Source organism: Danio rerio, chromosome 19, assembly GCF_052040795.2.
Source record: "Danio rerio strain M-AB ecotype USA chromosome 19, GRCz13ab, whole genome shotgun sequence".
Classification (NCBI taxonomy): Eukaryota; Metazoa; Chordata; class Actinopteri; order Cypriniformes; family Danionidae; genus Danio; species Danio rerio.
Genome location: NC_141039.2, coordinates 10,949,231 through 10,976,047, shown reverse-complemented (window position 1 = coordinate 10,976,047; position 26,817 = coordinate 10,949,231). Strand labels below are relative to the sequence as shown.

General features: G+C 36.1%; 1 protein-coding gene and 1 long non-coding RNA gene across 4 annotated transcripts in view; one reads left to right on the top strand and one right to left on the bottom strand.

The window, feature by feature from the left end:
* Positions 1-26,817, bottom strand: part of LOC141379018 (uncharacterized) — a 111,677-nt gene that overhangs the window by 72,755 nt on the left and 12,105 nt on the right. Inside the window, exons 4-5 of one of the 2 annotated variants that reach the window (XR_015516516.1) lie at positions 13,920-14,054; positions 11,327-11,956 (exon numbers count right to left, since the gene is read on the bottom strand). This is a non-coding gene — a long non-coding RNA (uncharacterized LOC141379018). Of the gene's footprint in view, positions 1-11,326; positions 11,957-13,919; positions 14,055-26,817 lie in introns of those variants that run through there. The other variant, XR_015516517.1, reaches the window with a different exon arrangement.
* Positions 1-26,817, top strand: part of cacng7a (calcium voltage-gated channel auxiliary subunit gamma 7a) — a 41,652-nt gene that overhangs the window by 4,534 nt on the left and 10,301 nt on the right. For both annotated transcript variants that reach the window (XM_087293768.1, NM_001083084.1), the window contains 3 exons: positions 11,134-11,329; positions 18,118-18,204; positions 18,862-19,002. In XM_087293768.1, the coding sequence (XP_087149894.1) occupies positions 11,134-11,329; positions 18,118-18,204; positions 18,862-19,002 (424 nt within the window). Of the gene's footprint in view, positions 1-11,133; positions 11,330-18,117; positions 18,205-18,861; positions 19,003-26,817 lie in introns of those variants that run through there.

Below are 26,817 nucleotides of genomic sequence, written 5' to 3'. Positions count from 1 at the left end.
TACAGTTTTTAAGATGTTGATGTTGATGTGAGGTCTTTTGTGACCTCTTGGATGAGTTTAGCTGCACTCTTAGGATAATTTTGGTTGTCCGATCATCACTCATGGGAATAATCTCCATTGTGGTTTACTGCAGCCCAAAAGCTTTAGAAATGACCTTTTAACCTTTTCCAGACTGGTAGATCTCAATTATTTTATTTCTCATATGCATTTATATTTATTTGGTTCTTGGCTTGGGTGTGATAAACCAGAGTTATGTTATGTATTTTTAAGGGTAAACACTTTCACACAGGAGTATGTAGTTTGAGATTTTGTTTTCCTGTAATAATAAAAACTTTTATTTAAAAACTGCAAGATGTGTTTTAATAGGGCGAACACTTTTTCAGGTTACTATATATATACATATATATATATATATATATATATATATATATATATATATATATATATATATATATATATACACACACACACACACACACACACACACACACACACACACATATATATATATATATATATATATATATATATATATATACACACACACACACACACACACACACACACACACACACACACACACACACACACACATATATATATATATATATATATATATATATATATATTTATATATATATAAATATATATAAATCACTAGTACATGTAGTAATAATAGTAAACTATATTTTGATAATTTGACATGCAACAAACCATAAACCTATTCTAAACCTACAGTTGAAGTCTGAATTATTAGCCCCCCTGTTTATTTTTCCCCTGAATTTCTGTTTAACGTAGAGAAGATTTTTTTCAACACATTTCTGAACCTAATAGTTTTAATAACTCATCTCTAATAACTGATTTATTCTATCTTTGCCATGATGACAGTAAATAATATCTTACTAGATATTTTTCAAGGCACTTCTAAACAGCTTAAAGTGACATTTAAAGGTTTAACTAGGTTAATTAGGTTAACTAGGCAGGTTAGGGTAATTAGGTAAGTTATTGTACACCGATGGTTTGTTCTGTAGACTATCGGAAAAAATACAGCCTAAAGGGGCTAATAATATTGTCCCTTAAATGTTTTTTCAAAAATTAAAAACTGCTTTTATTCTAGCCGAAATAAAACAAATAAGACTTTTTCCAGAAGAAAAAATGTTAACAGACATACTGTGAAAATTTCCTTACTCTGTTAAATATCATTTGGGAAATATGTAAAACTTCAACTGTATAGCTCTAGTAAATATGTCAGTACTTTGAGCTTCTCTGTGTAATTACACTGTAGCAACGACACTGTAAAATAAAGTCAATCCCAATATTTTATACTTTGTATTTTCACAAGCATGACAGAAATGGTAAAGGCTCCAGAAAGCCATCTTGATCTTGATGACTGGAGGAGCACTGATTTCAGCACCGCAGTGATGGACAGCTCCCATTACCTCACTGTTCTCTCTCCCTGTAGCCTTGGTTCGCTCTCTTTTATCTTTTCTCTTGCGCTCCTCGCTGCTTTTAAAACGGGTTACATTAGTACCTGCACATTTACATTTCAATGGCTGCGTCACATGACCAGCTCTTTTTGCAGTGTGCAAATACTGACCAGTATGATTTATTCATGTGTTTAATCTGTTTAGGATGTCAATATGCCACTGGAACTGTACACTAATACAAAAAAATGTTTGCAATATTTCAACCAAGTAACTATTATTAATTTAAATAATTAAATGTTTTGTTATTAAATGATTCAATTATATTATTAAATTATTCAAATATATGTCCTGACACATTTTTTCTGTTCAAAATGTAAATTACATATTAAATATCTTGTTTTTTTGCATACCCTACCAACTGCAAAGTAACAGAACACTTCTGAAACTGCATAGCAACACCTACATCATCCTAGCATATCTCTTTATTCATTCATCATTCATTCATTTTTTTTTTGGCTTAGTCCCTTTATTAATTTGGGGGTCCCTACAGCGGAATGAACCACCAACTTATCCCGCAAGTTTTTACGCAGCGGATGTCCTTCCAGCCGCAACCCATCTGTGGGAAGCATCCATTCACACTTATTCAAACACAAACATTACAGACAAACACTACGGACTGTGGGGGAAACCGCAGCACCCAGAGGAAACCCACGTGAACACGAGGAGAACATGCAAACTCCACACAGAAATGCCAACGAACCAGCGACCTTCTTGCTGTGAGGCGACTGCACTACCTACTGCACCACTGCGTCGCCCCCCTAGCTGTCAATTATTAAATAATTGCAATTTTATTATATTATTATAAATCTTTAAATTATTACTTTTATTTTAAAGCACGTTTTATTTAAAAATGTTCACATTTTTGTACAAATATTTAATTTCTTGTTTTTTCTACAGACAATAAACGACTGGATAAAGCACCTAATTTAGGATAATTAAGCTGTAACACCTGACGCACATGCACATGTATTACCGTTTATTAAAACATTATCAACATATTATTTATTTGTTTATTCATTTGTATTTTCAACAGACAATGCTTTTTGGAACTATAATGTAAACAATGTGAATTTTGCATGCTGAATAAACTCTATTATTATTTAATTTACTTAATTATTGATCTTTTTTTTCTTTGTCCAGTAACCTACTACCCAGAATTTCCTAGAAACACCCTGATGATACTAATATTAATAAATACTTTATATGTAATTATTGAAATATAAATATACAAATAAGTAAATTATTTTAGGTTACAGTTAACTAATTTAATCACAACATTTCCCACATTTAATATGCACTGCACTCATTTCTAGAGTCACAAATTTGTTTCCTTTTTTGATATAGTATAGTCAAAGACTTCTACAGAAAACACTTCTAAATTCACAAAACTATGCAAACAGCAAACCAACATACTTATTGCCTAATGACTACAGCCCCATTGACACCCTCTGCCAAAGCATTGATTAAATGAACAGTTGGATGTGCCAAAACCTTCCTCATTTAAACAATGAGAAACTGGATCCATTGCATTTGGGAACAGAGATGAGGTTCTCAAGGTAAATGCGTACCTCAGCTCTAAGGGAAAAAAATCAAAAATCTTGGTGTGATTCTGTAGTCAGATCTGATCTTCAGTAGTCATGTCAAAGCAGTAACTAAATCAAAAACATTGTAAGAATGTGATGCTTTGTTCCCAGTGAGGACTTTATCACCAGCAGGGTGGATTACTGTAATGGACTCCTTACTGGCCTCCCCAAAAAGAAAGTCAGCAGCTGCCAGGATTCTGGCCAGAAACAGAAAATTAGAGCAGATCACACCTCTCCTCAGGTCTTTACACTGGCTCCCACTTACAGTCAGAATAGATTTTAAAGTATTACTACTTGTCTATAAATCACTAAATGGCCTAGAACCTCAATACATTACAGATATGCTCACTGAATACAAAGCTAACAGATCACTCAGATCATTATGATCATATAAACTAGAAATTCCAAGAGTTCAGTCAAAGCAGGGTGAATCAGCCTACAGCTACTACGCCCTTCTACGCCCCCTACTGCTTGAATTAGCTTCCAGAAATGATCAGATGTGCTCCAACATTAGGCACATCCAAATAAAGACTGAAAACACATCTGTTTAGCTGCGCCTTTGCTGAATTAGCATGAGCACTGCGCTACGTCCAACAGATCGCACTATTATGTCTTTCTTTTCTTTTTCATTCCTTTAAAACCTGTTTTAAACATATTTTAATCTGTTTTGAATCATTTTTATTCTCTTTGTTTTTCGAAAATCGCTATGTTTGAGTTGTTTATTCGAAAATTGTTTTTTATTCTCCAATACTTCTTTTATTCCTGTTTATGTAAACACTTTGAATTACCATTGTGTATAAAATGTGCTATTTAAATAAACTGGCCAAAAAAGAAAAGGAAATCAGAAATTGCCAAAGAAAATAGTCTTTAAAAAATATGTATTGTAAATGAAATTTGCATTTTTCACAAATAAAACAATACAGTATAAAAAAGGCCAATCAGAAAAAGGAAAGTTGTATTAAGACAATAGACATCATATAGCAACATCCTGGAAACCACCCACAAAAACACTTTTACACCCAATCCCGTTTGGTCCATAAAATGTACTATTACTTCTGTTCTGGTACCCCAAGTGCTAATGTGTTTCTCAGAAGAACTTCATTATTCACCATGTTATCTTTCCTGAAGCCATTTTCCCTTCACCTTTAAATTGTTCCAAGCTCATCTTTTCTCCCCGGCTCTGCTATGTCAGTGCTCTATGGATTATCTTAACCCTCACACATAAATCACCATTCACTGTGAATCCTTCATTCATATCAAGCACACTCAGGGGCCTCGACACAAACCCGAGAGGATTTCACCAATAATAACCCATTATTGTGTTCTTCTCTCCGTGCCAAAAAAGCCATGCCCCCCAAAAAATAAAAAATTGTTAATTTTCCGGGCTTCTAATCCACCAGCTATATGGTGCCATTCAGTGAATTAGTGGAATTGTGGCTGTTCTGGAGGAATGCCAGTCAAATCCTCACTCGTGTTGCCGGAGCGTGAGTGCAAACCACATCACAATCCAGCAGGTATTACACTGCAAAACCTTCACCTTTCACATTCCTCAATTATCCCTTCTCTTTCTATGCACATGTCTTTATGTATTTAACATTTATTCATTCATTTTCCTCCAGCTTAATCTCTTATTTATCAAGTTAAGCCACAGTGGAATGAACCACTATCTATTCCAGCATATGTTTTTTGCAGTGGATGCCCTTCCAGTCACAACAGAGTCCTGAGAAACACCCATACACTCTACATTTACACACTATGGCCAATTAAGTTCAATTTACCTATAGCCCATGTCTTTGGACTGTGGGGGAAACCGGATCACTCAAAGAAAACCCATGCAAACACGGGGATGTATTTAACATATATAAATAAATAGGCAGCTGTAATGCTTTACTGCTCAACTAAAGGGTCTCATACTTGAGTAAACATCACAGAAACAGTACTACTTTCCTTATTTGTCTTTAAACGTATTATAACAATGCCTGAAAACTTGATGTGGTTTACTGCAGTCACAACGATTGTGTGGTAATTATATGAATTTGTATTGTGCAGTAATTATATGAATTTGTATTCTGATGCGCAGCAGGTTTTGACTTGAGCAGCTGATGACTGTTTCTGTTTCTATTGACCTATTTTTATGCGCATTTTGGATGTGCACATAAAAAAAACAGTTGATAGAAACGCTGGGATGCGAATCAATTTTGAAAATGCACATAAAAACATATGCGCATAATTGAGTAGGAAAAACTTTTTATTCAGTAAGAAACATTTTGCATAAACGACGATGCAAACACCTTTACCGAACAAATTCCAGTCAGAGTAAAAGATCATGTGATGATAAAAATGTGTGAATGGACAAACCAGCAGGCTGAGCACACTGTAAAACAGGGGTCACCAACCCTGTTCCTGGAGAGCTACCTTACTGCAGATTTTAGTTGCAACCCTGACCAAACACACCTGTTTGTAATTATCAAGTGCTGCTTTAGGTACTATTAATTGGAACAGGTGTGTTTGATCAGGGTTGGGACTGAATTTTGCAGGAAGGTAGCTCTCCAGGAACAGGGTTGGTGACCCCTGCTGTAAAACATCTAATATGTTGTTTTGGTCATTCTAAAACACCTTAACCATTTCAGTATTAGTGTTATTATATTATGAATCACCTCCAGAATAGGCTCTGTGCCTGGATTGTGGTCTAATAGGGTTGTGCTTATTCTCTTAATGAGTTATAGGTGTGTTTTGAGCATAACATGCATTAAACCAATTAGAGTCTCATCTGCATCGAGCCATGGTGCATTTGCTATTTTCATGGCTGAATTTGTACGTGGAAAAACTGAACGCTTCACTAGCAAGAAAACAGTTAAAAAGTTAAACAGACCATCTGCAGCGTGAGGATAAAGAACGAGCCTCCTCCATTCGGCCTCTTTACTTTCACTTTCTCTTTTACTCTTTACTCCTTTACATTGATGGATAAGGAAACAGTGTTGTACGCACTCCACTGAAGGCATTCACCTACATATTTAATTTTGTTTGTTAAGTGCAAAGATGTGTTTTTAAGCAAACAAATGCAACAAGCAAACGAATAAATGAACACTTATATCCAATCACACGTCTTATTTTTATGCCTCATATGGTGATGCATAGGCCTCCAAACCCGACAGGTGGACAAATCTAAACTTGTTTTAATGTAAACAAATATAAATTTGCATATAATAAATACTGCTAATAATACCAGCAATAATCAAGATGCAAATTGTCATGAATAAACTAAAAAAAGCCCCTTGACATGAAGAAGGCATGGAGGCAGTGGTTTTTATGTTTATGTAGAAAATAATAATTTTTGTAACATTTTAATCCTTCAATTTTCTTCATATGTGAAGTTATTTGTGTTTTGTTGTACATCCTGTGTGTATTAAGCAATGTGTAAGCATTTGAACCCACATAGGAACATAACTAATGCGCTCTGTGCTGGTCATTATCTTGGTCTATTTCAGTTCTTCAAAATAGCAACGTGCCAACAATGCGCCTTAACACACCTACTTTTTAGACCAGCGCACCCATGAGTCCACAAAGTGGAGCAAATGGATTTGCTATTTAAACAACATGGCATGAAAAATATGAAAATAAGGGTTGCGCTGGTCTGAAAACAGCAACAAATCTCGCCAAACACGTCTTGCGCCCTAATGCGTCACGTGTAGGGTCCAATGTGTTTGTACTAGGCACTTTAGATCATAAACCTAAACTTAACTCATTTATTTATCCTATATTACCCCGTATATTCTTAGGTAAGTACAGTATGTTACATAAACTGCCACTTTTTTTTTAACAGATAAAAAAAATTTGTTACGCAAAATAATTAAAACAAAAAGTTTTTTTTTATTTACTGCTGTAATAAAACAGTAATATTTATTATTATCATTGCCATAAAAAGTCATTGCCATTATAATTAGTAATAGTATTTAACAATAAGAAGTATTACAGTGATACTACGTATGCAGATTTAATTTTAGTTTGATTAAATTTTTTAGCTTGTTCATTCAATTAAATAATTTTCCTTCGGCTTAGTTCCTTATTTATTAGGGGTCACCACAGCGGAAAGAACTACCAACTGTTGTGGCATGTTTTACCCAGCAGAGCCACAACCCAGTACTGGGAAACACCTATACACTCTCACATACACACATACACTACAGCCTATAATTTTCACCCAATTCACCTATACTGAATGTCTTTGGACTGTGGGGGGAAACCGGAGTACCCGGAGGAAACCCACGTCAACACAGGGAGAAAATGCAAACTTTATGCCAGGACTGAAACCAGTGACCTTTTTGCGTTGAGGCGACAGTGCTAACCACTAAGCCACCGTGCCACCTTTTCAGCTTGAGTTTGGTGGGATAATGCACATACAGTTTTGTGGCTTATTAAAAAAAAAAAAAAATATATATATATATATATATATATATATATATATATATATATATATATATATATATATATGTAAAACTTGTGAGGTGCCAGATGTGGGAAGGTTTTATATAATAGCCCGTGACCATAGACCTCAATACATAATAGCTTCATAAATGTCACAGATTTAGATCGGCCTGTACAATGGTTTATTTGTCAGAATACTCTTCTTTTAGTGGTTAGTTGATAAATCAGAATCGGAAAGAGCTTTATTGCCAGGTATGTTCACACATACGAGGAATTTTTTTTTTTCATGACAGAGCTACAGTGCAAAAGAATTACAGAGACAGGACAAAAAACAGATAATAAATATATTTAAAAATAGAAGTGAGTGGTGAAAGCAAATATAAAAATTGACAAGTATATTACTATATACAACATTATATGTGCGGCTGTTATGTGCAAATTGGCATGTTAAGTGAGTTGTTAAATAAGTGTATATGTGCAAAAAAGTGTAAAGCAAGTAGTGATGTTGGTTCCACAATTACTATCATCAAGTGTTCATGAGATGGATTGCCTGACGGAAAAAACTTTTTCTGATCAATGCTGTGCTTTTTTGGGGGAAATACCAGTCCTATTCTCCCTCTTGCACTTTACAGTACAGTCCAGTCTGTTCATTACAGGCAAAAGCCACGAAAAATATAATACCTTATGATTTATAGTGCCTTTAAGCCCTCATCTTAAGATATGCTTGGCTCTAATCATTTTAGTCATACACTGTTTAAAGGACAGTATTTGTCCTTCGTCCGTTTGTTCTGTTGATGAGTCACACTAGTTCAGTCGGCGATGGAGAGGAATTTTACATCAAGCCCTTCAGGCACAGCTAATATAATCATTCTTGGCCCATAGTTATTAAAGTGCACTCTATTTGCCTTCATTATAAAATGGCTGATATTGAAACAAAACACATTTTTCCACTATTATTAAGGTTTTTGCACAAATTTGGCAAGAATGACTTCTGGATTTATCTCATTTGTGAAGACAATAGGTTGTTGATTAATTGTAAGACAGCTTAAACTAAGTATCATCATGTATGCATAAATATAAATGAGTATGCGTATGTTTAGGATTGATTTAATGATAAAATGAATAAAACATATGACGTACTGACGAAACATAAAATATTTATACATGTAAACACTTACTAGGTACACCCAGTCCCTAATTTGTGAATTGCGAGGATTGGAAGTAATGGATCCGGCATGTTACCCGAGGATGTAGAAAGTTGAGAGCGGGAAGGTGGTGAGTTTGGCCGAGCGAGGTTGGATAGCAGAGGGGTGTCGCGGAAGAAAGTGAAAGTGAACAGCAGACAGCGGAGGAGGTGCCGGATCCGGCTTGTTCCAGCACAAATTAAGCCCTAGGTATAGCTTACTAGTACCAGGTTGTACCCCCTTTTGTCTTCAGAAAGGCCTTGAATTCTTCATGGCATAGATTCAACAAGGTACTGTAAATGTTCCTCAGAGATTTTTGTCCATATTGACATGATAGCATCATGCAGAATAGTCAGCTGCACATCCATGATGTGAATCTTCGGTTCCACCACATCCAAAAGGTGCTCTATTGGATTGAGATCTGGTGACTGTGGAGGCCATTTGAGTACAATGAACTTATTGTCATGCTCAAGAAACCAGTCTGAGTTTATTAGCAGTTTATGACATGGCGCCTTATCCTGCTGGGATGAACATGGTCATCAACAATACTCAGGTAGGCTGTGGCGTTGACACAATGCTCATTTGGTTCTAATGTGCCAAGAAAATATCCCCCACAGCATTACACTACCACCAGCAGCCTGAACCGTTGATAGTAGGCAGGATGGATCCATGCTTTCATGTTGTTGATGCCTTATTCTGACCCCACCATCCAAATGTTGCAGCAGAAATTGAGACTCATCAGACCTGGCAATGTTTTTTCCAATCTTCTTTTGTCCAATTTTGGTGAGCCTGTATGAACAGTAGCCTCAGTTTTCTGTTCTTAGCTGACAGGAGTGGCACCCGATGTGATCTTCTGCTGCTGTAGCCCATCCGCCTCAAGGTTGGACGTTTTGTACATTCAGAGGTGCTCTTCTGCTTGCCTCGGTTAAAACGAGTGGTTATGTGAGTTACTGTTGCCTTTCTATCAGCTCAAACCAGTCTGGCCATTCTCCTCTGACCTCTGGCATCAACAAGGCATTTGTGCAAAAAGAACTGCCGCTCACTGGATATTTGCTCTTTTTCGGATCATTCTCTGTAAACCCTAAATATGGTTGTGCATGAAAATCCCAGTAGATCAGCAGTTTCTGAAACACTCAGATCAGACTGCCTGGTGCAAACAACCATGTCACGTTCAAAGTTACTTAAATCATCTTACTTCCTCATTCTGTTGCTCGGTTTAAACTTCAGCAGATCAACTTGACCATGTCTACATGTCTAAATGCATTGAGTTGCTGCCATGTGATTGGTTGATTAGGCATTTCATTAACAAGCAGTTGGACAGAAGTTCCTGATAAAGTGTATAAACACATTGTTAAGAGGCACCTTAATTAAAATAAATCTCCAGATGCTCATGTAATGACAATTTACGCATTTCCATCAAAGCTTGTGAATTCACGATGACAGCAACAAAGCAGTAAAAGCAGCTAATAAACATTATGTCTTTACTGATAAAAGCTAAAACATTTTGCTGTCTTACAAAAATCAAATATTTTTATTCAAAAAAAATTTTCTAGACTTGCAAACTGTTAATTTTTGTGGAGACCTTGATACTTTTTTGTCAGGATTGTGTGACTGTTCAAGTATGGGGTCAGTAAAATCTAGTAGTTACTTTTATTCATCAAACATTCATTTGATGTAAGGATTTGTAGGATAGGAATTTCAAATAAACACTGTTCGTGTACGACCACAGTTCATTAGGCACAGTTTACCCTAAAATAAAGTTCCTGTCACCATTTACTCACTCTCAAGTGGTTTCAAACAAGAATGCATTTCCTTTTTCTGTAAAACATTAATAAAGATATATATTAAAGTACGCAGGTAGCCATTGGCTTCCATATTTTATACTTTAGAAAATCTTAGAAAATTTACATAAATATATTGTTTTTTAAAGGCAAGTAAAAAAAAGATGCTTGACATCATTTTGAAGCAAACACGCGAAGCTACAAGATCCAGTCAACAATATCCAAAATTCTTGTGAACAAATATTCAGTGTGTTTTTTGTGGAGTTATTTTAGTGACTTCGAAATGTAAGTAACATACCAAACGTTTATTTCTTAAAAACAAAATCTTGTACAAAAATGTTGTCAATGTATTATTGTAGCCCAGTTTGTGCTATTTACATTGGCATTAGAATTGTATGTTTAAAGCATCTGTAAAAGGACAAATGTCAGGGTACTGTATATCAGAACTTCTTCAGTCTCCTAAAACACCCTTAAAATATCTCTTTCCTTCAACAGAAGATTTGTGATTCAACGAAACACAAATAGGTTGAGTGGACGGTGATTAAATGAAAACAGAATTTCCATTTTAGGGTTAACTGCCTTTAAATGTTGCTTTCTTGCATGTATTATTTTGCAAGAATCATTGATGTATTGCATACTTACTGTGTATATGTTCTTCTTTCTGGTCTTCTAGATGAGTTCATTTAGCACCAGGGCGCTGACGCTGCTGTCGTCGGTGTTCGGGGCGTGTGGTCTGCTCCTGGTGGGAGTGGCCGTTTCCACAGATTACTGGCTGTTAATGGAGGAAGGCATCATTCTGCAGCAGAACCAGACCACAGAGGTCAAGATGGCTCTGCATTCTGGACTCTGGAGGGTCTGTTTTGTGGCTGGTAGGTGCTTCTATTATCTGACCAGTTGCTGAGACGGCTGCTTGATGCTTATTTTACCAAAATAAAATTTGAACATTCCTTAATTTTTAATTATTCAATTAGAACAGTCTGACTTTGCTTAGACAAAAGTCGTCACTTAACTGAAATAATGTATAGTATAGCATATAAAGTCATGCTGCAGTGGAAAACGAATTAATATTGTGTATGACTCCCATGAGCTTGGACGACTGCAGCCATACATCTGTGCAATGACTCAAATTACGTATTAATTAAGTCATCTGTAATGGCAAAGAAAGCAGGACTCCTAGAGTTCATCTTCAGTCCCTCCTCCTTCATCTTACCCCAGACATGCTCAATAATGTTTATATCTGGTGACTGAGCTGGCCAATCCTGGAGCACCTTGACCTCCTTTGCTTTCAGAAACTTTGATGTGGAGGCTGAAGTATGAGGAGCGCTATCCTGCTTAAGAATTTGCTCTCTTCTGTGGTTTGTAATGTAATGGGCAGCACAAATGTCTTTGATACCTCAGGCTGTTGATGTTACCATCCACTCTGTAGATCTCTCTCATGCCCCCAGACTAAATCTAATCCCAACCTTGTTTTTTTCTTCACCAAACTTGACTGATTTCTGTGAAAAAAAAATTCAATTTTTGATGATTGGGATGCAGTTCAACAGATGATTCATCAGAAAAATCTACCATCTGCCACTTTTCCAAATTATCAACTAAAAGTCAAATTATTATTTGTTGCTCTTACAACTGGGAACAACGACAAGACTTCTGTCAGGTAGTGTACTGTATGAAATCTCAGTTTGAGCGTCTGCCAAAGCAAACCAACACTTGCTGTCTTCAACAATTAAGCAAAATGTCTTCTTGTTGGAGAAGGACACACAGTCTCATGAATAGTTATGAGACACAAATGTGTTGATTACGCTAGTCATTTGCCATGTAACCACACATGACGTTGAGTAGTCAACACAATGTAGTTTTAATTTATGCGATTCTGCCATTGTCTCACGTGATGTGCAACACATAACAGAAAATGTAGCTTAATGTCCTATTATGACCCTAAATGAGTGAATAATAAGCTCTTAATTTGGTTGTTTGACATCGGCTTGATGTGTCACAGCCCTGATGATGCTGACTGACAAACGCTGTCTATAATGCTAAAGACATTGGCGTGATTTGAAGAGGAGCGAATGTGGACACTGGGATTTGGGCGTGTGTTTGAGCAGACAAATACACATGATAATGTGTAAACATGTCTGACTTGCTGTGTTTATTTTAAACAACAAATTTTATGGTATTTTATATGTGTCCACTATTTTTACATCACAATGCTGACATAGGTTTCTGAACAGCGCAAATAAACAACATAGGCTTATTCTGAAAACATAGCCCTAAATACATACCTGGAGACCACGAGTTATGTAGCCAGAGGTATGTATGGCTGCATTTAAGTTTTTAAATGAATGCTCTGGGGTGGTGAAATTGGTTGGCTTTAGGGAAGGAGGAGAGTGGGTCAGTCGATCAGTCAGTCAGTCTGTCAGTCAGTCAACAGTGGCCTCTGGTGGGTTTATGCAAGAACAGCAGCAGTGAATGGCACTCGCAAGAGAAATTTGAGATCTCAAAAAGCGCACACAGTCCGCTTTCGTGGATTCGCGAAAACAAAAACTGCAAAAGAACGTAGCCCCTTGGACGTATTTCGCAGTCTCCAGAAATGTATGTAGAGGTGCATTTTTAGAATGAGCCTGGGTTGCAAATAAAGCTGCAACTGGGTGTGGCTAACCTTCGTCACTTTGTTCATGCGTCATTGCACCAACTGGGGTAACCAAAAAAGGGCAAAGAGGCAGAGCTACAGATGTCTGTTAGCGTTTTACTTAGAAGTGTTTTCCTTCAAAGGAAATGCTTAACTTCATTACCTGCGACTCGTTTGTGTTCTGACCACTTGTGCTTGGTTTTATACTATATCAATAAAGTGTTTCGTCTTTTAAAAACAATGTATAATACATTGAGCCACTAAGCATTGTTCCTTATGACGTTTTTTTACAGGAGGAAAAGGCTAATCTCTTCCAAAAACTTCAAATATAGTCTGTGTTAGTAAATGTAAGGCAATTTATGAAATCCAGACATGTATATGTATGTATATGCCGAGTTCAGCGGTTAATCAGCTGGAATCAGGTGACGGCGACTAGCGAGACCTAGCTGTCACTTAAGTGGCCACGCCCTTAATTATGCAGACTTAATATAACCTAATATAAAGGAAACGGATGAGTTTCACCCCCTCACAGTTGTCATGAAGTATAATACTAGCTATATACACCCAAAATCGTTTTTTTCCAGGCTGTAAACACATTTTTTCTGCTGTAAAGTTGGCCATTTTAACATTGGGGTCAATAGAAATGTGTCAGGCCTAGCGGAATTTTAATGAATTGCAGTTTCAGTTACTTCCGAGTTAGCTTCACGAGGGGAAGCGGGATGTTGGCTCAGTCCTGCCCCCTTGAGCTCAAATATCAAGCTGCGCTTATGACCCAGAGTTTAATCCCAGTGTATCATTGTATCAGCCAATGCCATTTTCTTTTAAAATGTCACCTTGGTTAAGCTGCGGTTTGCTCGTGGGTCATCCTGCCATGTTCTGCAGCTGGTCTTCTCTCCTTGCGCTGGTGTGGCATCCTATTGCATCACCCTCCCAAATCCTGCCACCCAATGAAACAGGAACTAGAAATTCTGTGTGGGCAAAGCAGAGCGAGATGCCAAATCAGAAACCACATTCAGTTCCAAAGCCATTAAAGCATGCTGTGAAACATGCTGTTTTCTTTTTTTCGAATTAGCATTTTTACATTTTGCATTAAATAGCATGCTGGTTTGTTTTGATGCCACTGGCAGGAAGTGCTGAGGTGGACTGAAACGATGCCACACCAGTTGGAGGCAAATGGCTGACTAAGAGAAGTGTGAGGATGATGTCACCTTTTTCTAGCTTAACCAGTTCTGGTTTTTAGTTAGCCTGTATGTGGGAGTATGATAAATCACCACAGGACGACTCTTTGCCCATTAGGTGTGTCGTGTGTGTGTATAATTTGCACACTTTTCTTGTGCTCCAGAGAGAACATGATTTATGTGTGTTGTGCTTAAACTGGATCTGTTTTGTATTATTATTTTTAATATATGTGTGTGTGCCGAGAGGGAGGTCTAATGTGCCCTGCTTTCATGTACATTATTCAGAAGCGTCAAGCCCATTTGTTCTCTCTCCGATTTTTTAATAAAGTGATTTTACATTTATCTTTAAAAATTACATTTAATTAAATGGGACAACTTTAGAACTTCAGCAAGTAAAAAATACTAAGATTTTTTGGACATTAACATGCAAAAATATATATTATATTATATATTAATTATATATAATATTTTATATAATAATCTTAACAGTCTTGCCTTTTTATTCCATGTATAGCATTCATGTTTTTATTAATTTCATATATTTTCTGAATTTGGTTATAGTCAATTTTGCTTTATTACAGTTTTTCTCATTTGGTTTGGCTCATTACTTGAAACAGGAATATTATTCTCAACACTATAAGACAGATATCTTAGTTTACCACAACACTATAGCTCACTTGCAAAAGCTTGTATATTTCCCAAAACTGTTCACTCGTGTGTCAAAACTAAATTTCCTTCTCATTTAAACAGTCAGTGCCCCCCAAAATCATTTGTTCCTTTTGCATTTTGTAAGCAGTGCAAGGCAAAATGTTTAGTTGTTTTGTCACTATCGCAGACGACCACTAAAATATCCCTCATATCCACCTTTCAGTCTTAGCTCAGTTTTTTAAATAATTGTTACTCCAGTTTTTTTTAACAGAATGCAATTGTGTATAAAACTAAATAAAATAAATTGATAAGATTTAAAAAAAATCTAAAAAGGATTTTAGTTTAAGAGTAGCCTCAAAGGTTTGACATCAAGCATTGCACTCACACTGACAAGGAAATTGTAACCATTATCAATCACACACATAAAGTAATTTCCCTACATCAGAATAAAAACATATACTGTAATATAAACACAAACAAGAAAAAAAACAATAAAAATTATACGCAGCCTACAGTGCTTGATTGGTCATCTAAGATTTGTGAAATTCCTCCTTTGTTAGTGAAGTTCTAGTTTCACCTGACTGTCAGTTGCTGTAATAATTGTATCAAAGGTTACACATATTCATATATGGTATTCATAGTATTATGTTCTTGACTAATTTTGACGATTGAACAGACTATTGTGCCTGTGATGACTTATACAATGAAATGACGCTGACATATTTTGAAGCGAGCAACCACTGAACTGAGAATCAACAATCAGTTCAACTAGATCTATTCACTTGGAGATTGTACTAAAGGTTGGCTACCTGTACTTAATCACTTGCAAAGATGTACTTAGACATTTGCAATTTGATGACATGAATGAGAAAATCAAGTCTGTTGTGAACAATTGCCAAGTGGTTTGGAGGTTTGTCCATGTTGTTTTGAGAATGTAATTTCTGTTTAATAAAATGAGTCAAATGAATAGAGAAAAATTGTAATACAGTAAATATATAGTTAAAGAGCCCCTATTTTGCATTATAAAAGGTCATATTTTGATTTCGGGGGTCTCCAACAACAGGCTGATATTCATGCAAGGTCAAAAGACACTTTCATTGTCTTATAATATAGATTTATTTATAAACACATTTAAATCAGAGGAAGCAGTATGCATTGGGTTTTCACCGTGGTTTTGGACGCAATATGTGAAGTAGCCCCATAAACATTTAACCTGAGAGATGCATTACATTATAAGATACATTATAATCCACGTGGAGCGATTACAACTTACAACACACAATTAAATACATATTTTGCAATCTACAAAAAAATGAGGCAACAATTTTAATTACACTTACATGTTATGATTCAGAGGAAGAATAAACTGGTCCATATGAACTATAACAGTAACTGTCCCTGTCAAAATCTGACAAAATCCCATACATTAGTAGTCTCTGTTGCTCCACCCTTTAATAGTAAACGACGACGAATCCCGCATTGCAGTGTAGGTTATTGTATCAGAAACCCATAATATAACATTTTGAGGGATGTAAACAAAAACAATGGTCCTAACGTATTTCCTATTTTACTTTTTAACATTTTTTTGGCTTCCAAGAATCGAAAAAGAGGCACATATTGACAAATAATGTTATGATAGCTGTTTTAACATTAAGTTACGATTGAGATGCCTCTTGTTACAGTTAGGAAATAGTTTGATAACAGGCAGGAAATGTTCATATGGCCAATGACATGACCACATTTAAATGGTCTATAGGGGCTCTTTAAATGAACTGTTTATTTGAACCCTTTTGCTGTTTTTAACAACAAGAAACAAGATCACAAATCTTATCTGCATATAGTTTGGTGGTATAGTGGTAACATTAAATAAAAAAATAACATTTTTGCCCATCAGATTAAAAAATAAATAAAATCACTATGTATTTCATACAAATAAACTATATGAAAATTTTATTTTTATTTTTTATTTTTTTACCCAGCAGGCACAGGACATCAACATTACGTTGTACCCCAATGTCATAGGATGTTGCATTTTGGGTGAAAATTAAAATCTGATTGACGTCAGAACCCAATGCCAGGCCGACATCAATGTCCAACTTTAGACAGTTGTTGCATTTTGAGTACTTTAAGCAACCTAAAAACAACAAAATATCAACATCTAATGATGTAAAAGCTTGCCATTGATTGGACGTTACCAATATCTTTTGGTTGCCATAACTGACAAATAAATGTCAGTATTTGACATTAATAAAATGTTGGTTTAAGATGTTGGCTCATTGCTGGATTTTGCTCACTTTCCAACACAACCTAAAATCAACAAAATATCAACATCATTTCACGCCCTTATTGGACATCAAAATAACATTGTCCTCAGACGCTGGCGACCAAAATCTAACCCAATATTACCATCTTATTACATTGTGTGTCTGCTGGGTATTTTAACATTAAACCCGGTTTCTGTCTTGCAAAAAGGTTATTGTCATGTAAATAAACCGCTAAAATCCATAACAAATTTTTTAAGTTTTAGTTGAAAACATACCTATAATAGTAAATTTTTGTTGTGTTTGTTGTTATCTGTAAATGCAACGTTAAATATTTAGAGCAGTAAATTAGTTTTTATATTAACTAAGATTAACAAAGATTAATGCATTTTGAAAGCATATATTGCTCATTGTTAGCAAATGCTATTAACAATTATTTAAAAACTCCCTGTTACCATTTACAAACATTTCTAAAATAAATATATGAAGTATTTAATTTAGTTGTCTGAATATTAACAAATTTCTTGCCAAATTGGACTGCAGGTTTTAGATAGATAGATAGATAGATAGATAGATAGATAGATAGATAGATAGATAGATAGATAGATAGATAGATAGATAGATAGATAGATAGATAGATAGATAGATAGATAGATAGATTTTATGCAATAAAACTGGCATGATGCTTCTGAATAAATGCAGTTTCTACATGTACTGTACTGCCTGTGAGTTTTCTCGCCTCTTAGTGTTTGAAGTGAAATGATTGCTGTGTTTCTCTGTGTTTGTCCCCGTCTCCCCTACTGTCATTGTCAATCTCTGTCCCGCTCTGCCTATACACTCTCTCTCTTTCTGTCTCTCTTTGTGTCCCTGTCTCTGCCTTTTTCTGTCTCTCGCTCTCTTTTTCTCTCTCTCTGTCTTTCTCTCTGTCTCTCTTTCCATCTCAGGGCCAGAGAAGGGGAGATGTGTGGCATCTGAATACTTCACTGAGCCAGAAATAGAGATCACTACTGAGAACACAGCCAATATACTAAGTAAGAAAAATGTATACACTTTTACTTTTCAATCAACGATGCGTGTACAAGATGTTAAATATAATCATTTCTGAAAAGTTATGAAAAGGAGAATATTCATTCACTGAATTATGTTTTGTAACTGAATTCTCTGTGTACAACTGTGTTTTATGCCATTTTTAATTATATTATATTATTCATTTATTCACTCATTCATTTTCTTTTCGGCTTAGTCCCTTTATTAATCCGGGGTCGCCACAGCAGAATGAACCTCCAACTTATCCAGTATATGTTTTACAGAGCAGATGCCCTTCCAGCTGCAACCTATTACTAGCAAACATCCATACACACTCATCCACACTCATACACTACGGACAATTTAGCTTATCCAATTTAGCTATAGTGCATGTCTTTGGACTTGTGGGGGAAACCGGAGCACCTGGAGGAAACACATAAACACAGGGAGAACATGCTAACTCCACAAAGAAATGCCAGCTGACCCAGCTGAGGCTCGAACTAGCGACCTTCTTGCTGTGAGGCGACCGTGCTACCCACTGCACCACCGTGCTGCCAAAGACTACATTTATCTATATAAAAAAAAATTACACTTGACTTGTCATGCCCATCATTTGGTTTTGAGGCACTAAAACGTCTGTACTTGTGTCTTTTATCTGTTAGAAATGGTCAGGACCGCCACCCCATTCCCTATGGTCTCACTTCTTTTTGTCTTCACGGCTTTTGTCATAAGCAACATCGGCCACATCCGTCCCCAGCGTACCATTCTGGCCTTCGTCTCTGGAATCTTTTTCATCTTATCAGGTAAGTTATCAACACTTTGTTAAATGCAAACAAAGTGCCTAAAACCCTTTGCACTTGACATAATCAAGATGTTCCCACTTTTGAGGTTCATATAGTTGTGCATCCCCTTGCATACTCTAGATTAGATGCTGTTTGTTGATATTGAGTTTCAGTGGTGAGCCTGGTAATTCTCCACAACTCTGTCCGAAACCAGGCTGCGAATCCCACTGAGAGTACTGCATATTTAATGAGTGGTGTTCCCGATATCCATCTATGGTAGTGTGCAGTACACAATATCCATTAAATTGTGCTCTTTTTCCACACAAACAGTAATTAATAAGCACATTCTCTGATCCAGCAGAAAGAGCTCTCCCTAACAGCTGTCATTTGCATTCGCCTAATAGAAACAGATTGTCGAGATGCCGAAGTGAGGTTTGATTTGACTAATTTGCATGCAAAGTATGTCCTAAAACAGAACTGGTGCGCATGAATGTTCTGAAAGAAATGTTTATTTAGGCATTACACTAAAGGCAAGATTACTGATATATAAAGAGTAACACTTGAGGGCTGGATTGATGACTACACTAATAATTCAGTTTAATTGCTCTTTTTCTCAAGGTGGTTGAATTGATTGTGATAGATTACTGTGTATTTCACAACGCTCAGTATGGATTGAAGGTTTGTGGCAGAGGTATATCAGTTGATTGTATCAGTTTTGTATTGACAGATGTACAAATCAGCCACCACGCTTTTAAAAGCATTTAAAGCTTTAACATGACGTGTTTTAAACAGCACAACGGAATACTTGTTTCTGACGGTAGAATTGCTCATATATTGTTGACTTTGCTCATATAGACTTATATAATCTTAAGGTTATTTATTTATTTATTTATTTATTTATTCATTCATTCATGCTAGAACTAAAACTACAATGAGTTTTGTGTCCATTTGTGAATTAATATACATCTTGATGTTGATGTGTTAAAATCAGTTTTGAGGTTACACGTTACAAGCAATATATATATATATATATATATATATATATATATATATATATATATATATATATATATATATATATATATATATTAATAATATTATTAATAATATTAATATAATATAACACATTACTTTTAAAAATAAGTATTATCATTTGAGTTACTTTTTAAAAAATGTAATGCAATTTACTTTTTACCTTGCTTAATTGGCTTTAAAAACATATTGCGGAAAGAAAATGACCGTAGTCAGGTTGAATCACAGATTCAATGAGCGAGTGTGCTGAGAGGGAACAGACAGTCGACTCACACTCGTCATTATCCTCATCAGGTCTCCTTTTTCACAGCAGAGGTGTCAGTGTACTGCTCTAGTACCTTATTAACTCAGGATATGGGTTTATTTCAAGTCAGAGGGACTATCCGGTATGTAAGTACTTACTGAGGACAGACACTGTTTCATCGTTTCAAACCATTTCCACAATCGTTTCACTCCATTACAATTTATTAAATGGAGTTCACTTAAGACGTGTTCACTTAGAAGATCCGGTTAAAACAAATCAATACAGACAGTCAGAATGGCAGGCCGGAGACTTACATTTTTGCAATAGATTCTTGTTATTTTGAACTCATCAAAGAAAAGAAGCGGATTGTCATTAGTCATGGTACGATAACCGTTTTTAAAGTATACCGCAGATTGGAAAATTTAAGGTTTGAAAACCAGCAAAATTTTCTGTAATACCGTTCCTAAAGTATAAAACAGTATCTGCAGCAAAAAATATATCCAAAGATGACATTTTAAATTGTAATCAAATCAGTGTTTTTGAAACTAATGAAGACAGCAGAGGTCAAGGATTCAATCTGAATTATTTAGCCGTACATGTTTACTGCTCCAAAATATTTTTTATGTTTCTTTAACTAAAATATTTTTTATTAAAAGCCAGAAAAAGGTTTTTTTTTTTTACTTAGTCAATAAAAAATAACATATTTTAAAGCAGTGATCACAATACCATAAAACCTGGGAAACCGTGATATTTTTATCCAAGGGACTTATACCGTCAGAATCTTATACCGGCCCATGCTTAGTCATTAAATGTAGATTATGTGAAAGTAAAACTCTTGACAACTTCAAGAAACAAGACATGATCAAAAAAAAAATAGCACTACACCCACACCCCACCTTCAGCTAAACAACAACTGATTGAAATCAGTTCACATTCTCCAGGTAAAACAATTAATTCGACTAAACAAAACAAAAAAAATGGTGATTGCTTTTATTGTTGAAGAGATGTAGTCAATGTCTAACGTGTAACGTGTGGATTGAACCAGTGATTCTTTGTATGGCAGTTAGTTGCTCTAACAAGGAGGCAAAAGACCATGGCCTCTAGCATCTGCCGCTAGAGCACCTTTAGAGGTCAGAGGAGTGAGGTTTACCTGCATAGCACTTTGCTAGCTGGCCTCTATTACACTTGTTTAATAATCACTTTTTATTGTCCCAGGGTACATAATTTTCCACATTCTGAAACTCTGCTTTTAAAATACACTCAACGGCCACTTTATTAGCTGTACCTGTACAACTGCTCAATAACAGGTCAGATGAGAATTTAGTTTGAGCTGATAGAAAGGCAACATTAACTCAAACCCTATTGACCTTATTTTTCACGTACGTGCGGGCACAGCCATTTGAATCTTTTTTGCTCGTAACTTCTGGTCTCATTGACTTCCATTCACTTTAAATGTTAAAAACAGCTCGTTATGCTGCTTGATGTTGCAAACTGATGTTTTCTTCTTATATTATTCTACTTTGTCTGAATAGACATTTCAATGTGGTAATGTCATTGGCCCATAATATTTCCTGCTTGTTGCCAAACTATTTCATAACTGTAACAAGAGGCATCTCAATCATATCCTAATGTTAAAACTGCTGTTATAACATTATTTATCAATATGTGGATCATTTTGCATTCTCAAAAGCTATGGAAAATAAAAATGTAAAACAAGAAATACATTAGGAATGCTGTTATTGTTTACATCCCTCAAAATGGTCTATAGTCATGAACACAATTGTTTGTAGAGGAAGTAGTTTGACCATGTTCAGCCTTTTATTATTCCTAATCTTTGTACTGATACCATTTTATTTGTTTATAATTAAATATAGGTAAGAATATAAGAAATGAAAATGATTTTCAATTTAGTCTGCATATGTGGACATCTTATGTAAAAACTGCTCCATATTGAATGAAGCACATGCAAATAATTCAAACGTTAGTGTGCCCCCTTCCAACTCAGAATTAAAAATGAGTAAATTATTATTATCTTAGAATTCTCACTGAATTGAAACCTCATAATATTGACTTTTCTCATAATTCAGAGAAAATAGACAGAATTGTAAGATTTGCAAATGCAATTGTATAGTCTTTCTTGCAATTCTGAAATGAAACTGCAAGATATAACGTCAATAGTTTTGAACTACAAGACAAACCCTCATAATTTATTGGGGGAAGACCACATTGTCAAGATATTTTCAAGAATTCTGGTTTGCATGTCTGATTTAACACGCATTTAGTTTTTAAATATTTTAACTCATCATTTTTTCTTTAATTTTCACAAAAATATAAGGTTTCTCATATTTCATCTTTTCAGCAATATTAAAAATTTACTAAAACTGTATCAAGATACATGTACAAAGTGACAATTCTGAGAAACAAGTTCGAAATCGCAGGAAAAAGTTGCATTTTTGAGTTTGTCGCAACTGTATTTTTTTCTCAGAATCTCAAGCTTATATTTTCATTTCTATAACTTGCAACTAGTCATTTCTCCCATATGCAACTGAATCGGAAGTTCTAAAACAATTTTTTAAAAATTAGCGCACTTCAGCATTGTAGAATAAGGTCAATACTGCAGCGTATCTCAATCCTTGTCCTTGCGTTCCATTGCACTGTATATTTTCCATGTCTCTCTTAAGACATTTTGATTTAAATGAGCAGCGCTTCAGAAGAGCTCCAGAACTGTTCTAACTGAAACATCCTTACAAAGTGTGCACTGTTGTTTCGTCCCTTCTCATTCATTGCTTTTTATCAGAGCATGAGAAACTTTCACTTCAGAACTTTCATTCACGGATTTGCACCATGACGCTGTCTGCAGCATTTTACTAGCGAATGGATTTAGCTCCCTTTCAAGCTGAAATTGTCAGAATACCGTCTAGAATCCACATTGTTGTGCACTTGTTGTTGAATTAGAACAAATGTCTGATGTAACATTTGCACATTTCAGAATGTGGAGTGTGTATGGGTCCATGGAGCAGATTGATTTCACCAAGTAGGACATGTTCGTGAATTAACATCTATTGTGTTAATCCTGGAACAACAATCCAATTAGCCAATCAGAATTAAGGAATACATTTAACGTTCATGTTAGGTTTAGGCTTACGTTTAGGTTTATGCACTTCTCTGATTTTTGGAATAATTTGCAGTTATGGTTGGGATTAGGGGTAGGGAATAGGTATGGATTAAATTTTTGAACAAAAATATTGTTCCTGGCACAACATATTGTAGATGTTAATCCAGGATTGCATCGAACTTGGCAAAATCATGACATGCTGGCAATACAGCCATCTACAGAAGAGTATCTTTGAACACACACCGTCCAACCCTAAATCAGATGAGCTACAGCAGCAGCAGAAGAAGAAGAGCACACCGTAGGCAATTCTAGTCAGCTGTGGGAAAGTAACTACAGAGACTACAATTCACACATGCTCATCAAATTTATATAATAGAATACTGGAGGCTGACTGATCTGATGATTATTTGAGATATTCAGGGTCAGAGTTTGCCATGAATAACACAAAAGCATGAACCCATCCTGCCTTGAATTAATGACTACAATTAGACATACATGATTAACGTGATCATAATTCAATAATCAGGTTAAGTATTTAATCTCATTATCATATATACGTGACAAGATCAAAGCTCTTCAATCCTGTTTACATGCAAATTTAATTGTTCATATTATTTCCCAAGAACTTTGGTTCTTTTTGATGCAGTTATTGAACTGTGGGACTGACCAGCCCAAAAGATGGCAGGAGTGAGTAATTGGGTGGAATTGTTTTAATTGGGTTGTATGGTTGTATGCTTTTTAGGCACCATAGAAATCTAACAGCAATGCCACTTCAGTTCTTCAATGCCACTTCATTTCACAGCTTTTGCATCACATTCTATGCACAGTTTATGAATGAGGGAGAAGAGTGGTGACAGTGAGCTCAGCAATTTGGAGTGGTGGGAAAATGTCAGAATGTCATGGATATCATTTATGGAGCAGTGTGAACTCCTAATGAGTCTGTGAAAGGTTTCTGTTAGTACATCTATACCACTGGAGATGAGGGTGTTCACAAGGGCATCTGTGTGCAGAGGTTAAAAATGTGTGTAATTGCTGAACATTTTATTTAAAGTTTTATTTAAAATTTGCTTCCCCAAAAATCATGTATATTGTTGAATGATAACTCTCAATTTCCCTTCAATTTTGGTTAGCAGCTTCAACTGCAACAAAGAAACTGTAGGTACAGAGGTGGAAACCCCCTCATGAGCTTTCTGTTAAGCACTGGTTACAGTCACTATTGGAAATACTGTGTCTAGAACTGTTGTCATCATGGATCAACCATGCTGGACACTTTAATGGTGTGTAAAATGTATATGCAACATCAAGGAAATCTTGAACACTTATACCTACGAATTAAAAATATTATGTAATTTATTTAATTGCTTGGTATAAACTAGTTATCCTGTGATTCCTGATGTGCATAGAACAAGGTGGAGGGATATATATGGGGTGGTCCCTGTAAAAGTACTTTTCTGTCTGATTGTATAATGTTATACAGTATATTCATTTTAAAAATAATTTTAAATTACAAAAAAGAATATGTGTAATCTGGTGTCATGGTGGCACAGTGTGTAGCGCAATCACCTCACAGCAAGAAGGTTGCTGGTTCGAGCCCCAGCTGGGTATCTTGTTATTTCTGTGTGGAGTTTGCATGTTCTCCCTGTGTTCGCGTGGGTTTCCCCCTGAGTGCTCTGGTTTCCCACACTGTACAAAGACATGCGCTATAGGTGAATTGAATAAGCTAAATTGGCTGTAGTGTATGAGTGTAGTAGAGTATGGGTTTCCCAGTGTTGGGTTGCGGCTGGAAGGGCATCCCCTGCGTAAAACATATTCTGGATAAGTTGGCGGTTCATTCCACTGTGGCAATCCCTGATTAATAAAGGGACTAAGCCGAAAAGAAAATTAATAAATGAATGTGCAATCCAATAATTTTACCCCAATAGCTTAAAGCTGAAACATGAAGTTAACTTATTAAAGGTTTGGTAGCGGGACCATGCCTCATTTTGCCTCCTTAACCAATCAGCTACTCCCTAAAACTTATTTAAGGCAGACCAGCCCTCTAACACTTTTCTTCTCATTCTCTCAAACCCACCCTCCCTCCCTCTATTTTCTTGCTTCCCATTAGTGTTGGGCGATATTGACCAATTTGGCATTGTACGACGTCTAATGGTAAACCTGTCAATCACTTTTTCCGCAGGATTTTGGCATGATCTGTGCCAGATCTGTGTCGTTATAATGGTGTCCACAAACTTGGTTGGTAAAAAAGGTACACAACCAACAGCAACCAACCAACAGTATCTGAGATTTTTGCTAAAATTACTAAGTACAAGCATGAAAGTGAAAGATTAAAGCAGTGAAGATAGATTAAAAAGGCAAAAGAGTCGTTAGATAAGGACAAGATTAAATAAATATTGCGTTTAACAACTATAGTGAGAAGCGGTACATCCCTGTTCAACGTGCACTGCTCTCTGGGGTTTTGTGCTCAAAGCACCCACTGACTGCCTGCAGCTCAGACATGCACATATGCTGCAGCGCATGCCAGAGTGTGTGTGGTCATGTGATGTGCGTTTTCAGTGGTATAGTGTGGGCGGAGATATTTTCAGGAATGCTTGATGAAACGCCAGTATGGACGTGGATCGCTTTCGTTCTAAAATGACAATTTAAAACTAAGACGTATTAATGTAAACAGGGCATAAGTGTGTATTTTTCGTGAGGTGACAGGGGCAGGGCGGAGGATTGCAATGCATCGTGATGTCTATGGACGATGGCATTGCCTATCGACCAAACCCTACTTCCCATTCACAATACTTAGAACCCTCTCTTCCCTCCAAGGTTGAACCGGGGGGTCCAATCACTCTACTAAAACATTACAGAGTTGGTACCCCCACTCTGAGTCTCTGTGCATCATCATAGGATGCCTGATCAACCTAGCTGTTCACTGTTTAACCTCTTTATTCCCTTCCCCTTCATCTCACTATTCCCTTACCATCCCTTTCATCCCCACAATAAAGTCTAGCTTAAAGTGTGGCGTGGTCCATGCTGGTGAAATTGGCAATAAAGCTCAGTCTCTCCTAACTTATTGCTTAATTGCAGCTCTTGATTTGCACTTCTACGCTCCAATCAAAACAATCAACATTTGCTAATTACAATACAGTAAATCATTGAGTGGCTGTTAAAATCTAATTTGCCTCAGCGTCTTCATTAGGTGTCAGGAAATGAACAGAGAGGCAAAAGCAAGGAGTCAGCAGAGTTGAGAATCAGCAAACCCCCAATGGTTTACATAGGGGTTTTGTCCCATGTGTTGCAACCACGGCTCTAATGCGCTGCTGCAGTTTAAGGATTCTGTAAGGAAGTTTGACTGCAGTCAGATTCCCGTAGCAGCCTGTCAGCGCTGTGGTGTGTAGCGCTGCATCAGGTGCTAATGTTACATTTAGCTCAGCATTTTGTACTACAGAATTATTAATAA